The following is a 15273-nucleotide window of genomic DNA, read 5'->3' as shown; positions in this document are numbered from 1 at the left end:
AAGTTTTCTGATTCCCCCAGCTTCCAGGCCTTGCCAATACAGGAGGATGCCTAGTTGCTCACACCTGTGCCAGTAAACTTTTTGACCCTTGCCAAACTTATGGAAGAAAAGTGGAGTTTACTTGTAGTTTAGAATTCGTTTACTAAAGTTGAATATTTTATAGTCCGTTAAACCATTCGTATTGTATTTTGCCTATTTTTCTTATTTAAGAGCTCAAGCATTGAGGAAATTCATTTTGTAACTAGAAGTTACAAATACTCTATCTTAATTTTACCTTGTTACTGGCATTTTGTGAAGCAAAATTTTTTGTGGTTATATTAGTTTTTCAATACTTTTTTGTGCTGGACAGGTGTTTGATCCACCTTAAGTTCATTTTTTTTCTTTTATTGTAAAAATACACATGACACTTATCATCTTAACCATTTTTTAAGTATAAAGTGTTATTAAGTAAATTCACATTCTTGTGCAACTATCTCAGTCATTCATCCCCATGACTCTCTTCATTTGTAACCATGAAACTTGGCCCCTTTAACTTCTCATTCTCCCTTCCCCCCAGTTTGCGGCAACTACCTTTAAACTTTTCTGTCTTTATGATTTTGACTAAGTACCTCACAGAAGTAGAATCTGTCTTTTTGTGATTGGCTTATTTCACTGAGCATAATTACCTCAAATTTCATCCATGTCGTAGCATATTGGGTTTCCTTTTTAAGGCTGAATATTATTCTATGTGTATATGCCACTTTTTGTTTATCCACCCATCAGTGGACATTTGGGTTGTTTACATGTTTTACCTATTGTGACTAACACTGCTATGAATGTGTGTACAAATATGCCTTTGAGATCCTGCTTTCAGTTCTTTGAATATATACTCAGAAGAGGAATTACTAGATCAAATGGTAATTCTGTTTTTATGTTTTGAGGAAACTTCATCATACGGTTTTCCACAGTGGCTGTACCGTTTTACATGCCTACCACAGTACACATTGGTTCTAGTTTCTCCACATCCTTGCCAAAATGTACTTTGTGATTTTTTGATAGTAGCCACTCTAAAGGAAGTGGTATCTTAACAGTTTTGATTTGCACTTCTCTGATCAGTGACACAACTTTCAATGTGCTTGGCCATTTGTATATCTTTCTTGGATAAATGTTCAAATCCTTTGCCAATGTTTGAATTTGTTTTTTCTCTTGAGTTACATGTATATTCATTCTGGGTATTAATCCGTTATCAGATAATTTACAAAAATTTTACATTTAAATGTTCTAGGGGTTTGCCTTTTTACCTTTTTTTTTTTTTTTTTTTGATGATTTTTATGTATTTGACACAGAGGGAGAGGGAGGGAAAGAGCAAGCACAGGCAGGGGGAGTTGGCAGAGGGAGAGAAGTTTCCCCACTGATCAGGGAGCCCAATGCAGGACTCGATCCCAAGACCCTGGGACCATGACCTGAACTGAAGGCAGATGCCTAACTGACTGAACCACCCAGGTGCCTCGCCTTTTTACTCTGTTGAGATTGTCTTTTGATATATAAGGCTTTTAAATTGTCATGAAGTCCAGTTAATCTGTTTTTTCTTTTGTTACCTGTGCCTTTGGTGTCATGCCAAGAGATCATTGCTGAACCCAGTATTATAAAACAAAATAGTGTTGCTGAAGGGTCCAACTTCATTCTTTAGCATGTACATACCGTTTTCCTAGCACCATTTGCTGAATAGGTTGTTCTTTCTCCATTAATGGTCTTGGAACCCTTATCAAAAATCATTTGACCATATATGTGAGGTTTGTTTCTGGGTTCTCTGTATTCCTTTGGTCTGTGTGTCTCTTGTTATGCCAGTACCACACTGTTTTGATTACAGTAGCTTTGTAGTAAGTATTGAAATCAGGAAGTATGATTCCTCCAGTTATGGTTTTTTTTTCTCCAAGATTGTTTTGGCTATTTGGTGTCCCTTGAGTTTCCATATGAATTTTGGGATAATTTTATCATGTCTGCTAAAACTGTCATTGGGATTTAGAGATTGCATCAAATTTGTAGATCACTGTGTAATATTGACATTTTAACAATATTAACCCTTCTAATCCATGAACATGAAATGTATTTCCACTTTGTCTTAATTTCTTTAAGCAATGTTTTATTTTCATTGTATGAATCTTTCACCTCTTTGGTTGAATTAATTACAAGGTATTTCAAGGTGCCTGGCTGGCTCAGTCAGAGGAGCATGACTTGATCTCAGAGTTGTGAGTTCAAGCCCTACGTTGGGTGTAGAGCCTAATTAATAAACTAAAAATAAATAAATAAATATTTCATTCTTTTGGTGCCATTTTAAAAGGAATTGGCTTTTAATTTCCTTTTTGGGCTGTTCATTGTTAGTAGTGTATAGAAATGCAACTAATTGTGGAGTGTTGACTTTGTATTCAACTACTCCGCTGAATTCATTTATTCTGACAGGTTTTTTGGTGGAATCTATAGAATTTTATACATATATCATCTGCAAATAAAATTTTTATAAGATTTATTTTGGAGAGACAGAACAAGAGAAGAAAAGGATGGGGTAAGGAGAGAGAGAGAGAGAGAGAGAGAGAGAGAAGGAAGCAGACTCCCTACTGAGCACGCAGGGAGCCTGATGCACCTCAATCTCATGACCCTGAGATGATCTGCGCAGAAATCTAGAGTCATCTTAACAGACTGAGCCACCTAGGTGCCTCTGCAAGTAGAAAATTTTACTTCTTCCTTCCTAATCTGAGTAACTTTTTATTTATTTTTCTTGCCTAATTGCTTTGGCTAGAACTCCTTTTTTTAAAGATTTATTTATTTTTTCATGAGAGAGAGAGAGGCAGAGACACAGGAGGAAGGAGAAGCAGGCTCCATGCAGGGAGCCTGTTGCGGGACTCGATCCTGGGACTCCAGGATCGCACCCTGGGCCAAAGACAGGCACTAAACCGCTGAGCCACCCAGGGATCCCCCTGGCTAGAACTCAATACTGTTAAATTGGAAGTGGTTAAAGCAGGCATCTTTGCCTTGTTCCTGAACTTTCGGTAAATGCTTCCATTCTTTCAATATTGAGTATGATGTTCACTGTGGGTTTTTCATACATGGCTTTTATTATGTTGAAGTAGTTATTTTCCTAGTTCATTGAGTGTTTTCTTTTTTAAAGATTATTTATTCATAGAGACAGAGAGAGAGAGAGAGAGAGGCAGAGACACAGGCAGAGGGAGAAGCAGGCTCCATGCTGAGAGCCCGTCGCGGGACTCGATCCAGGGTCTCCAGGATCATACCCTGGGCTGCAGGCGGCGATAAACCGCTGCGCCACCGGGGCTGCCCCTGTTTGTTTGTTTGTTTAACCATGAAAAAACGTAGTATTTTGCCATATGCTTTCTCTGCATCATTTGAGATGATCATGTGTTGTGTTTTTTTCTTCATTCTGTTGACGTGGCATAGTGTGTTGATAAATTTTTTTAAACATGTTGCTATTCATTTTTTAAAATTTTTTATTTATGATAGTCACAGAAAGAGAGAGAGAGAGAGAGAGGCAGAGACACAGACAGAGAAGCAGGCTCCATGCACCAGGAGCTTGACGTGGGACTCGATCCGGGGTCTCCAGGATCGTGCCCCGGGCCAAAGGCAGGCGCCAAACCGCTGCGCCACCCAGGGATCCCCTAAAGTTTCTTTAGTTGTAAAATCAGGTTGTAGATTTAATATCTTTATTGTTTTTTTAAAGATTTTTTAAAAAGTAATCTTGATACCCAACATAGGGTTCAAACACACAACCCCAAGATCAAGAGTCACATGCTCTACCAACTGAGCCAGACACATGTCCTTCTTTTTTGTATAAGGTAAGCATTTATAACACTAAGTTTCCCCATTAGCACTACTTTTGCTGTGTTCCATAAGTTTTGGGATGTTGTATTTCCATTTTCATTCATCTCTAAGTATTTTCTAAGTTGATCCATTGGTAGTTTAAAACTATATTGTTTGCAATTTGGTGAATTTTCCTATTTTTTGTTATGATTTCTAAATATATCCTATTGTGGTCAAGGAAGATATTTTGTATGATATCTTAAGATCTGTTGAAAATTTGTGGCCTATGGTCTCTCCTTAAAAGTGTCCCATACAGAGCAGCCTGGGTGGCTCAGTGGTTTGGCACTGCCTTCAGCCCAGGGCATAATCCTGGAGACCCAGGATCAAGTCCCATGTTGGGCTCCCTACAGGGAGCCTGCTTCTCCCTCTGCCTGTGTCTCTGCCTTTCTCTCTCTCTCAAGAATAAATAAATAAAATCTTTAAAAAAAAATGGCCTATACACACTTGAAAAGAATGTGTATTGTGTTGTGTAAAGTGTTCTTTATATGTCTGCTAGATTTAGTTGGCTTACTGTGTTAAATCCTGTTTCCTTAGTCCTCTTCTGTCTGGTTGTTCTATTATTGTGAATGGGGTATTAAAATCTCCTAATTTCCCTGGAATATCTTTTTTCCTTCCTTTCAATTTCAACTGGTTTGTGTCATTGGATCTCAACGGAGTCTCTTGTAGACAGCATCTAGTTGGATTTTGTGTGTTTTACAATTTTATTTATTTATTCATGAGAGACACACAGAGAGGCAGAGACACAGGCAGAGGGAAAAGCAGGCTCCCTGCAGGGAGCCTGAAGCAGGACTCAATCCCAGGACCCTGGGACCATACCCTGAGCTGAAGGCAGATGCTCAACCACTGAGCCACCCAACTGCCTCATTTGTGTGTATTTTATTTTATTTTATTTTATTTTATATATTTAAATATTATAAATATTATAAATATTTTTTATTTATTCATGAGAGACAGAGAGAGAGGCAGAGACACAGGCAGAGGGAGAAACAGGCTCCATGCAGGAAGCCTGACACAGGACTCGATCTGGGACTCCAGGATCACACCCTGGGCCAAAGTCAGGCACTAAACCTCTGAGCCAACCAGGGATCCCCTTGTGTGGGTTTTAAATTGAAGTATAATTAACAGAGTGTTAGTTTCCAATGTACAATATAATGATTCAGCAGTTCTATACATTGCTTAGTGCTCAAGGTAAGTGTACTCTTAATCCCTATTACCTATTTCACCATTCCTGCCCCCCTCCCCTCTGGCAATCACCAATTTGTTTTCTGTATTTTAGTCTGATTTGTTTGTTTCTTAAATTCTACATATGAGTGAAATCATGATATTTGTCTTTCTCTAGCTTATTTCACTTAGCATAATACCCTCTTAGTCCATCCATGTTGGATCATGTGTTTTATTTAGTTTGCCAATCTCTGTCTTTTGATTGGAGAGTTTAAGCCATTTACATTTAAAGTAATTTTAATAAGGAGGAAATTCTCTCATTGTGCTATTTGTTCTCTGTATGCCTCATAGCTTTTTTTGTCCTCCATTTCCTGTATTCTTGCCGTCTTTTATGTTTGATTTTTTTTTTTGTAATGAGATGTTTAAAACTCCTTTCTCATTTTCTTTTGTGTATATCCTACAGCTATTTTCTTCATGGTTAGCATGGGGATTACATTTAACATCCTAGAGTTAAAACAGTAATTTGAATTTATACTTTAGCTTAACTTCAATAACAAGAAACAAAATAAAAACAACCTGTTCCATCCCCACCCCTTTTGGTTATTGTTATCACAAAGCTACCTCTTGGGATCCCTGGGTGGCGCAGCGGTTTGGCGCCTGCCTTTGGCCCAGGGCGCGATCCTGGAGACTCGGGATCGAATCCCACGTCGGGCTCCCGGTGCATGGAGCCTGCTTCTTCCTCTGCCTGTGTCTCTGCCTCTCTCTCTCTCTCTGTGTGACTATCATAAATAAATAAAAATTAAAAAAAAAATAAAGCTACCTCTTTATGGGTATATAACTGTACCCAAAAACATAAACTTATATATTTTTTTAATGCACTGGTCTTTTAAGTTATATAGAAGATCAGATTTGAAGTTACAAATCAAAGTTGCAGGAGGCACCTGCGTAGCTCAGTCAGTTCAGCACCAGACTCTTGATTTTAGCTGGGTTCATGATCTCAGGGTCATGAGACTGAGCCCAGTGCTGGGCTCTGTGCTCATCTTGAAGGATTCTCTCTCTCCCTCTCCCTTTGTCCCTCTACCCCCAACACTGGTGCTCTCACTCGCTCATTCTCTAAAGTAAATAAATAAATAAAATATTTAAAAAACAAAACAAATCAAAGTTGCAGTAATACTACTTTTACACTGATAAGTTTTCTTTAAATGTGTGTGTTTGTTTCTTTTTAAAGTAAGCTCTATGCCCAATGTGGGGCCTGAACTCACAACCCCAAGATCAAGAGTCACATGCTCTATTGACTGAGGCAGCCAGGCAGTCCCAGATGCATTAGTCTCTTAAATCATGTAGAAAACAAAAAGTACTATTACAAACCATTGTTATAGTTATACTGGCTTTTATAATTGTCCATACATTTATTTGCCTTTATTGAAATTTTTGTTTCTCAATAGGGCTTCTGGTTAATATCTAGTGCCCTTTTGTTTCCTGTTGCAGGACACATCTAATGGTCATGAACTCCCTCAGTTTTTGTTACCTGGGAATGTCCTAACTTCTTCACTTTTGAAGGTCAGTTTTACTGGATAATAAGGTTCTTGGTTGACAGTTTTTGTTGTTACCGTTTTCAAAGCAGTTTGTATCTATTGGCCCACTGTGTTCTGGCCTGTAATGTTTTAAATGAGAAATCTTTTGATTGGGGATCCCTGGGTGGCTCGGCAGTTTAGCGCCTGCCTTTGGCCCAGGGCACGATCCTGGAGTCCCGGGATCAAGTCCCACATCGGGCTCCCAGCATGGAGCCTGCTTCTCCCTCCTCTTGTGTCTCTGCTTCTCTCTCTCTATGTCTATCATAAATAAATAAATAAATCTTTAAAAAAAATCTTTTGATTATCTTATTGAGGATCCCCTGTGTATGAGGATTTGCTCTTCTGCGGCTTTTCAGGATTCTCTTTGGCTTTTGAAAGTTTAATTATAATGTCTCTCAGTGGGTCTGAGATTATCTTGGAGTTACGGAGCTGCTTGAATGTTTGTCTTCATGCCTTTTCATCAAGTTTGAGCAGTTTTCAGCCATTATTTCTTCATGTATTCTCTGCCCCTTTCTCTCTCCTGCTGGGACTCCCACGTGTGTATATTGGTCTTCTTATGGCGTCACACAGGTCCCTTAGGTTTTGCTCACTTTCGTGTTGTGTTTCTTTGTTTCTCTAGAATTTCCATCATCTTACCTTCAAGTTTGCTCATTCTTTCTTCTGCTTGCTCAAATCTGCCTTTGAATCCCTCTAGCGTATTTTTCACTTCCATTGCTGTGCTTTTCAGCTCCAGAATTATTTTGGTTTGCTCTTTAAGTCTGTCATTTCCATTTTACTCACACATCATTTTCTTTATCTACATCCTCTAGTTCTTTTCATGTCTTATTTTTTTTTTAATTTATTTATGATAGTCACAGAGAGAGAGAGAGAGAGGCAGAGACACAGGCAGAGGGAGAAGCAGGCTCCATGCACCGGGAGCCCGACGTGGGATTCGATCCCGAGTCTCCAGGATCGCGCCCTGGGCCAAAGGCAGGCGCTAAACCGCTGCGCCACCCAGGGATCCCCTTTTCATGTCTTTAAAACACATTTGTCTTAAAGTCTTGGTCTACTGTATCTGCCATTAGGTCTTTCAGGGACAGTTTCTGTTGATTTATTTTTTTCCTTGCCATGCCCTATATTTTCCTGGTTTTGTATGCCTTGTGATTTTTTGAACACCAGACATTTTAATTTGATCATATAGTAACTCTGGGAGTCAGTCTGATCCTTTCCCAGGTTTTGCTGGTTTTGGTTATTGGTTTTGTTCCTTAGATTGTTGCAGGCTGTGTCTGTGCTGAGGATCAGCCTGAGGCATAAGGTTAAGGTTTTCTCAGGTCTTTTGAGACTTTCTCTGGGCATGCATGGTCACTTTCTAGTCTTCTCTGTATATGTGATCATATTTTGAATATCCTAGTTTTCAATGTCTGGCTCCCCAAAGGGAGAAAAGTGAAAAATGAAGGGGAGGTTGTGGGGAGGATGCCAGTCCTTTGAATACCTTGGCAGTCACTTGAGCCTCAGCTGGAGAGACTTGCAGTGAAGGGGGCAGGTGTGTGCAACAGTGGCTGCCCACTTCTGCATCTCTGGCCAGAAGCAGTAATCCGTGCAGATTCCTGATATTTGAACAGAATCTTTTTGGCCACCCAGGTTCCTGCAAGCTGTTGCAAACTGCTCTGTGAATATGGCTAGTGGTGGGGTTGTTGCTACTCTGCTAGGAGCCAAAGTTAACCAAAATTGCTGGCAACTGACGGTCCTGTTCTTCCTGGAAGTTATAAGCCTTTAGGTTCTGTACAGTTCTAAAATGGTTACATCAGACAAATTCTGCTTGTGCAATTAGTGTCCTAGAGCAGGAGAGATTTCTGGTATTCTCACACCACCATCTTTCTAGAATCTTCCTAAACTTCATCTATTCCCCATCACTTGAAATCACCTGAATCAGGGATCCCTGGGTGGCTCAGCGGTTTAGCGCCTGCCTTCAGCCCAGGGACTCCAGGATCGAGTCCCACATCGGGCTCCCTGCATGGAGCCTGCTTCTTCCTCTGCCTGGGTCTCTGCCTCTCTCTCATGAATAAATAAATAAATAAAATCTTTAAAAAATCACCTGAATCAGTACTAAATTTCTACATGAATTTGAACCTGTTTCTAAGATCTGGTTCTCATGCACCTGTGGCAATTACTTACTGTTTAGCTTGAAATTTTCCTATTAAGGGAATATTGCTCCCATTATTGCTCCTTCAGAATTTCCCCCGTTTTTTTGGCGTGTTTTTTCCCCCGATATGAACTTTAAAGTTAGCTTGTCTGATTCTTGGTGGGAAATGGTTATTGAGATCAAATTTAAAAATTGATTAAACTGGGGATCCCTGGGTGACTCAGCAGTTTAGTGCCTGCCTTTGGCCCAGTGCGTGATCCTGGAGTCCCAGGATCGAGTCCCACATCAGGCTACCTGCATGGAGCCTGCTTCTCCTCCTGCCTGTGTCTCTGCCTCTCTCTCTCTCTCTCTGTCTCTCATGAATGAATAATCTTTTTTTAAAAAATGGTTAAATTAAGTATAGACTGTGACAGACTTTGGTCCAAAAACATGGGTTTATGCCTTCCCATTTGTTCTAGTGGTCTGTGTCTCAGTTTCCAAACTTTTATCACTTAGGTCTACAGATTTTAGAAGGTTCACCTCCTGGATGTTATAAGGTCTTTTCTTCTGTTAAAACATAAACGTGTGTGCATGTATGTATATATGTTTTATTTAAGTAATCTCTATACCCACCATAGGGCTTGAACTCATAACCCTGAGATCAAGAGTTGAATGCTCTTCCAGCTGAGCCAGCCAGGCACCTCTCTTGTTGTGTGTGTGTGTATTTAAAGATTTTATTTATTTGAGAGTGCACACACAAGCAGGGAGGAGGGTCAGAGAGGGAGAAGCAGACTCCCCACTGAGCAGGGAGCTTGATGTGGGGCTCTGTCCCAGGACCCTGAGATCATGACCTGAGCCTAATGAAGGCAGATGCTTAACCAACTGAGCCACCCAGGCACCCATTATTTTGTAACTATAGTTACTTATAGGAAAGATACTGACTCCAGCTGTTTTGTTGAATGGTTGAGTTGCTTTTAGTTGACATAACTGGAGAAAAAAAAATCTCCACACTCAACATGGAGCTTGAACTCACAACCCTGATTGAGTCACATGCTCCACCAAGCCAGCCCGCCCCCGAACAAGTTTTAACACCTTTTTGTCTAACTTGTTAGAAGGAAACTAATTTGTGGGCAGCCCGGGTGGCTCAGTGGTTTAGCACCGCCTTTAGCCCAGGGCATGATCCTGGAGACCCCAGATCGAGTCCCACGTCAGGCTCCCAGCATGGAGCCTGCTTCTCCCTCTGCCTCTCTCTGTCTCTCATGAATAAATAAATAAAATCTTAAAAAAAAAAAAAACTAATTTGTGTAAATTTTTAATTTTGATTTAATCCTTTGTCTAATTTCTCTAAGTAGTATACCCAGGATATTAATTATGCTGAGCAAACATGTATCTCAATCCTAAGGAATATGTGGAGGGTTTGGTTCAGCAGGTTAAATTTTTACCGTTTTAACGAGGTTAGTGAGAATTCATCTATTCCACTTTTCAGGACTTATATTTGGAATGAATTGTAGGTCTCGACCCCTGAGAGGAGATCTTTTCCCTTCTCATTTCTTATTCATGTTATGAGCTGCATGGTAGAAGCCCTGATACCACCCTTGCATTTCTGTGATCATAGTTATTCCATCCCCAGGATCCTCACTTTGTAAGACATTTTAGGATTTTTTTTTTCAATGTGCCGTTTCAATCTACTACTTACGATTTTAATTCCTATCATGCTTTGTCAGGTTTTAAATCAATTCTTCAGAAGTATCTGGAGGCTCGTTACATGCTCAAGTTTAACTCTTGTTTGTCATGTGATCATCATTCATCCGTGAAAATACGTGGGCTTTTTCTTATTTAGTAACTGATCTATTGTAATCTTATTTCCAACCAGTTTTAAGGCTTACGCCATTTTCCTTCATCGGCTGGTTTATCTTAACATTAATTTTTATACCTCATTTTTAACAATTTCCTATATTCCTGATTTACTTTCCTCATCTGTTTCAGGCTGTGACTCCCCACTGAGCCCCATAACCTCTCTGTGGTCCACTGCCTCTGCTGTACAACATGAGGGGTCTCCCCTTTGTAAGGGGGTCACACAATAGCTGGACATACTCTCCAACTTTGGAATTTTTTTTCCTCTTTTCAGGCTCATGTTTACTAACAATTAGTACCAAGAACATAATATACCACCATCCTATACTATACCACCAAATATTAGATGTTTTTCTTTTTGTTGGTGGGGCCACCACCTAAACCTTCCGGTAGTAGTGGCTCTGGTGTCCCAACCAGATCCTGGAAGATCAGGTAGCAGAATTTCACATCTTGCCCACCCCAGCTTACTCTGACTTTTGTCCTAATCCTCTAGGGCTGCACTGTCCACTAAGGTCACCATTAGCTACATGTCCCAACTGAGTGTTTAAATTGTGGCTGGTCCCAACTGCAAGTGTCGGAAGTATCAAGTGCCGCATCTTGAAAACGGTATCTTACATTTCTTTAGTAAAAAAATGTCAGTACAGTTTCTTTTTACTATTTCAATGTGTCTACTAGTAAACTTAAAAATTACATATGCGACTGCACCGTACTGCCTTCTCCCCTCCTCCCTCAGCTCCCTTCCCGGACTACATGCGAGGCTCTGGGAGCATAGACACCACTATCTTCCTGGAACCCTCAGACGACAGTAGCACCATGATGCCAGGTCAGTGTTAGTATTTATTTTAAAAATACACAAAATATAAATTTTTACATCAAAGTGTAATGATCTCACTTATACATTGTTCCATACTTACCTGGTTTTGTTTGCATCCTTATGCAAACATTAATAGATGGATTTGATTCTGATTTTTTGCTAGGGTTCATGTAAACAGCTGAGACTGCTACATAAAGTGGTTTTAAAAGGTAAGGTGGCCACAGAAACCCAATGGTGAAAGAAGAATTCGATTTGGTTTGTTTAATGAAACTGGCAGAAGTCTTAGCACATAGGTAATCAAAGACTAAATTACTAGCTTCTAGGCATTTTAAATATTTAAAACCTTGAGGTTTTCTTCATCTTGTAAACATAACTTAGACCTTGTTGGCATTAAGTTTGAAAAGTAAAATATTAAACCATGATTTTCATCAGCCTGCCTGTGGTCAGTATACACTCTCTTTATTATGAGAATGAAACCAAGTAATAAGCAAAATACATCAGGAATTTCAAATTATACTGTAAAGAAGGTCCCGGCTGCCCTCTCTCCTGGGAGCGATCTAACTTATGCTGACCCTGCCACTGGCTGAGGATGATCCCCACTGTCCACCAGACAGCACAATGCCCCAGCCGCGCCACGGTCAGTTCCTCTTGCTCCATGTCTTCTGAAGCAGTAAGACTGCCTCCACCTCTGCTGGCTCCGCCGTCCTTCATTGGGCTTGGATTCACTGGGTCAGTGGTTTGTGACTCCTGTCAAGACTGTACTGTCCCTTTAAGGTACCACATGCCCCCATAGCTTACACAGCAGTCCTATGGAGAGAGAAATGTGTTAGGGGCAGACCTTACATCCTGGACAGAACACCATTACTCAATTTAGGATTAATGGCTAGAAGACAGATGGTGACTCAAGACCTGCCTGACCACAGGCTGTGGGCCTCAGAATCTCTCCCTCCCAGGGGTGTCCAAAAAGTGGGGAACCATAAGTGAATGTGCTTTGTAAGCATAAGATTAAAGAAAACAAAGGTCAAGAAGCTGACCCAGAACAAAGGTGCCTCGTTAACAGCACTATATCATGGGCTCAGATCATCATGATGTTAGGAAATTGTCAGCTTTCTGTGTTCCAGTGCTTCTGCAAATATGGTATTTGTGCCACAGTCACTTCATAGAAGCATTACACGTAGTATACTTACTTTCATATACTAGATAAATTATATATTCCTTTTTAAACTAAATTTTAGAAATTGGGTCTATTGAAAGCAAGTGCTACGAGATTCAGAAGGGGAGGGGAGACTCTCACAGAGGCCCGGTGAACCTCAAAGGATGACCCACTAGACAATTTTTTAAGGCGGTGTCCACATCTTAGTCCACTCCTTCTGCCCGCACCCACCGTACCAGCACCCAGCCTCAGTGGTTGCAGAGACCCACCTGGCTGGGGAGGGGCTGGGAGAAGCCAGATTTAACAAAGACCCTGCCGACCTCCTCCTGAGCGCCCCCCACATGGGGGCCCAAACCCTCTGGGCCAGGTTACACAAAGTGGGTGTACCTTTAGCACTTTATCCACCTCCTGTTTACTCAGATCTTCTCCACACTCTTGAGTCAACCTCGACTGGATCATGTTCCGGCGTACCCGGTAATTTTTGGAAAAGATTTCAAGCAAAACCTGTCGGTGCTTTAGTAGCAAAAATATGTTATTTTGGAAAACAGTCACCTAAAAGAGAAACATCCCCAAACAAGAAATGCAAAGCTATGGACCTAACTCCACACTGCAGTCTGTGTGCCCAGGACTTCTTTTAAGATAAATACATCTGACCAACCTGTCCTGTTGAGATGCCAAGAAGAAAAGAGCCAGGGAAGTGCCAGCAGAGGAAAAGCAGTTTAGACATGGTGTTTCATGATAAACAGGAGCGATAACTGCTTTAGGAGGTGGGAAAGGCACCATCTAACCATCTAAGCTGCACGAAGACAGGGCCCAGTCCGGAGAATCCAGACAGGCCAGGGCCAAAAGCTTTGTTTTGCATATCTTTAAAAATACACACTTTTTTTCTCTTAATTGTCAAATTCTTTGAATTTCCTATTCCTTCAGGACTAGAAAACTCAGATGCCACCTATCCTGGCCAAGAGCACAGAAGCTGGCCCGGGAAGAGCTGCCGCACTGCTCTCACTCCAGGGCCCATCACAGGCCCAGGGCACCAGCCTTCCCCTCCATCCTGGCCTCCCCGTCATCAGCCCCACTGAAGCAAGAGGGGGAATGCTCCCCCTCCCCTCCACACCTTAGGGACAGGACCTGGATGAGGGCAGACTAGAGTTTTAAACTGCTAAAACAGTTCAGCAGTTTAATCTTAACCCTTAAAGTTTAGGTAAGTTCATGACTTAAGGAAAATTTCTGGACCTCAGAGTCCCTGACTATATAGACACGGCTGCTGGTTTAACTCCTATTTTGTCTGCTGGACCCTCAAGCCCCTTCCTGCTGGGGTGACAAGAGGCAAAATGGACCAATTCCTCTTAGAAAGCCAGCACCTAAGATCTGATAAGAGATTCTTACTGCCAGAGGCCACCTGAGAAATGTGGGCCATCCCTGCTTCACGAGTCCAGCTGGAAGAGAGAATCCTGAGGGAAGGTCTATAAACCTGTAAGTACCTAGGACCCTATCCTGTTCATAGGGAGCTGAATTAAATCTCTAGGGTCAATCCTGAGTCTATAGCTTTTTAAAAAGGACTCTGGCACCAGGGTGGCTCAGCCGGTTAAGTGGCTGCCTTCGGCTCAGGTGATGATCCGGGGGTCCTGGGATCGAGCCCCACGCTGGGCCCCCTGCTCTCCCCCACTGGGAGAGCCTGCTTCTCCCTCTTTCCATTCCTGTTCTCTCTTTCAAATAAATAAAATCTTTAAAAAATAAAAAGAGGGTTCTAATGTAGCTGGTCCAGACTGGCAATCAGGAACCACTGGTTTTGGCTCACATCACTGGCACATCCAGCCTGTTTTAACAATACACAGAGACATGGAGCCAGAATATTTAAAACTGGGAGTGGACGGAAAATCTGAGGTGTAAATTACTATACTCTGGGGCTCCTCAGAGGCCCGGCCCCACCTCCCTGCTCTTGAGATGGCAGGAGAGGTCACCTTACCTGATCGCTCATGTCTCCAGACTCCCAGAGGGCGAACACCTTCTGCTCATCTGGGGATGCAGCAGTCTGGGGGGGAAACTAACCAAGGCCCAGGTGTGAGTGTTTTTACCACAGGGGTCCACCTGCCCTGCCCCTCGCCCCTCCCAGTCTGCATGAGCCCCATTCAGGGAATGAATCAATGGGCGACGGTGGGTTCCAATTCCAGCTCCTCCCACTCACTAGGGCTTCAGTGGGACAGAGTGGGGCACCCGCAGCCCGAAGCCCCCAGGTGCACGAGACAAGGAGGGGATCAAGCTTGTTTCTCCTGCTAGCTTGGCATTAGCTCACCTCCAACATCCAGTGTCACCCTACCCTAAACATAAACCCTCAGACGTGTCCTAAGAAATACTCCCCCATACCTCCACCTCCCTAGGAGGCTCTGTTCCGGGGGATTCCTTTCCACCCCTTCCCTCCAGGGCTGTGTCAGTACGGGCCCAGCACACCAGCGGGTTTGGCAGCGTCCGAAGGTGGACCAAGAAAAGGGTGACCAGGCTCAGGGCACCCGGTAGAGTGGTTTCCAGCCGTGACACAATCCAAGCAACAGCAGCGGCGACTACCAGCCACAGGAAGCCGCAGGGGGGCTAAATGTACAATCTCATTCGATCACAGAAAACCGGAGGTAGGAGCAGGGTGTGGCAGCCCCGACTCTCTGGGGGAGAATCCAGCTCAGAGTTTACTCAGGTCCAGGTCACACCTCTAATAAGGAGCAGAACTAGGGTCAAACCCACATCTGAGTCTCACTCTCCCTGGACCTCAGCACCC

The 15273-nt window shown here is 42.3% G+C and overlaps 1 protein-coding gene and 1 long non-coding RNA gene across 8 annotated transcripts in view; one reads left to right on the top strand and one right to left on the bottom strand.

Annotated features, from left to right (window-relative positions):
• Window positions 1-5811: 5811 nt before the first annotated feature.
• On the top strand, window positions 5812-14045 carry LOC144319132 (uncharacterized). The gene is made up of 4 exons (XR_013385046.1): window positions 5812-6570; window positions 11033-11145; window positions 11273-11362; window positions 13434-14045. It is a non-coding gene; the product is annotated as an uncharacterized LOC144319132 (long non-coding RNA).
• POLR3E (RNA polymerase III subunit E) overlaps window positions 11357-15273 on the bottom strand; it is a 29497-nt gene continuing 25580 nt past the window's right edge. For 5 of the 7 annotated variants that reach the window (XM_077906955.1, XM_077906958.1, XM_077906959.1 and 2 more), the window contains exons 19-21: window positions 14473-14550; window positions 12894-13019; window positions 11357-12160 (exon numbers count right to left, since the gene is read on the bottom strand). In XM_077906955.1, the coding sequence (XP_077763081.1) occupies window positions 12104-12160; window positions 12894-13019; window positions 14473-14550 (261 nt within the window). In that variant the 3' untranslated portion in view covers window positions 11357-12103. Of the gene's footprint in view, window positions 12161-12893; window positions 13020-14472; window positions 14551-14947; window positions 15208-15273 lie in introns of those variants that run through there. The other 2 variants (XR_013385045.1, XM_077906960.1) reach the window with 2 other exon arrangements.

This window comes from Canis aureus, chromosome 8 (genome assembly GCF_053574225.1).
Source record: "Canis aureus isolate CA01 chromosome 8, VMU_Caureus_v.1.0, whole genome shotgun sequence".
NCBI lineage: Eukaryota > Metazoa > Chordata > Mammalia > Carnivora > Canidae > Canis > Canis aureus.
This window is presented reverse-complemented; position numbering and strand designations above follow the sequence as displayed.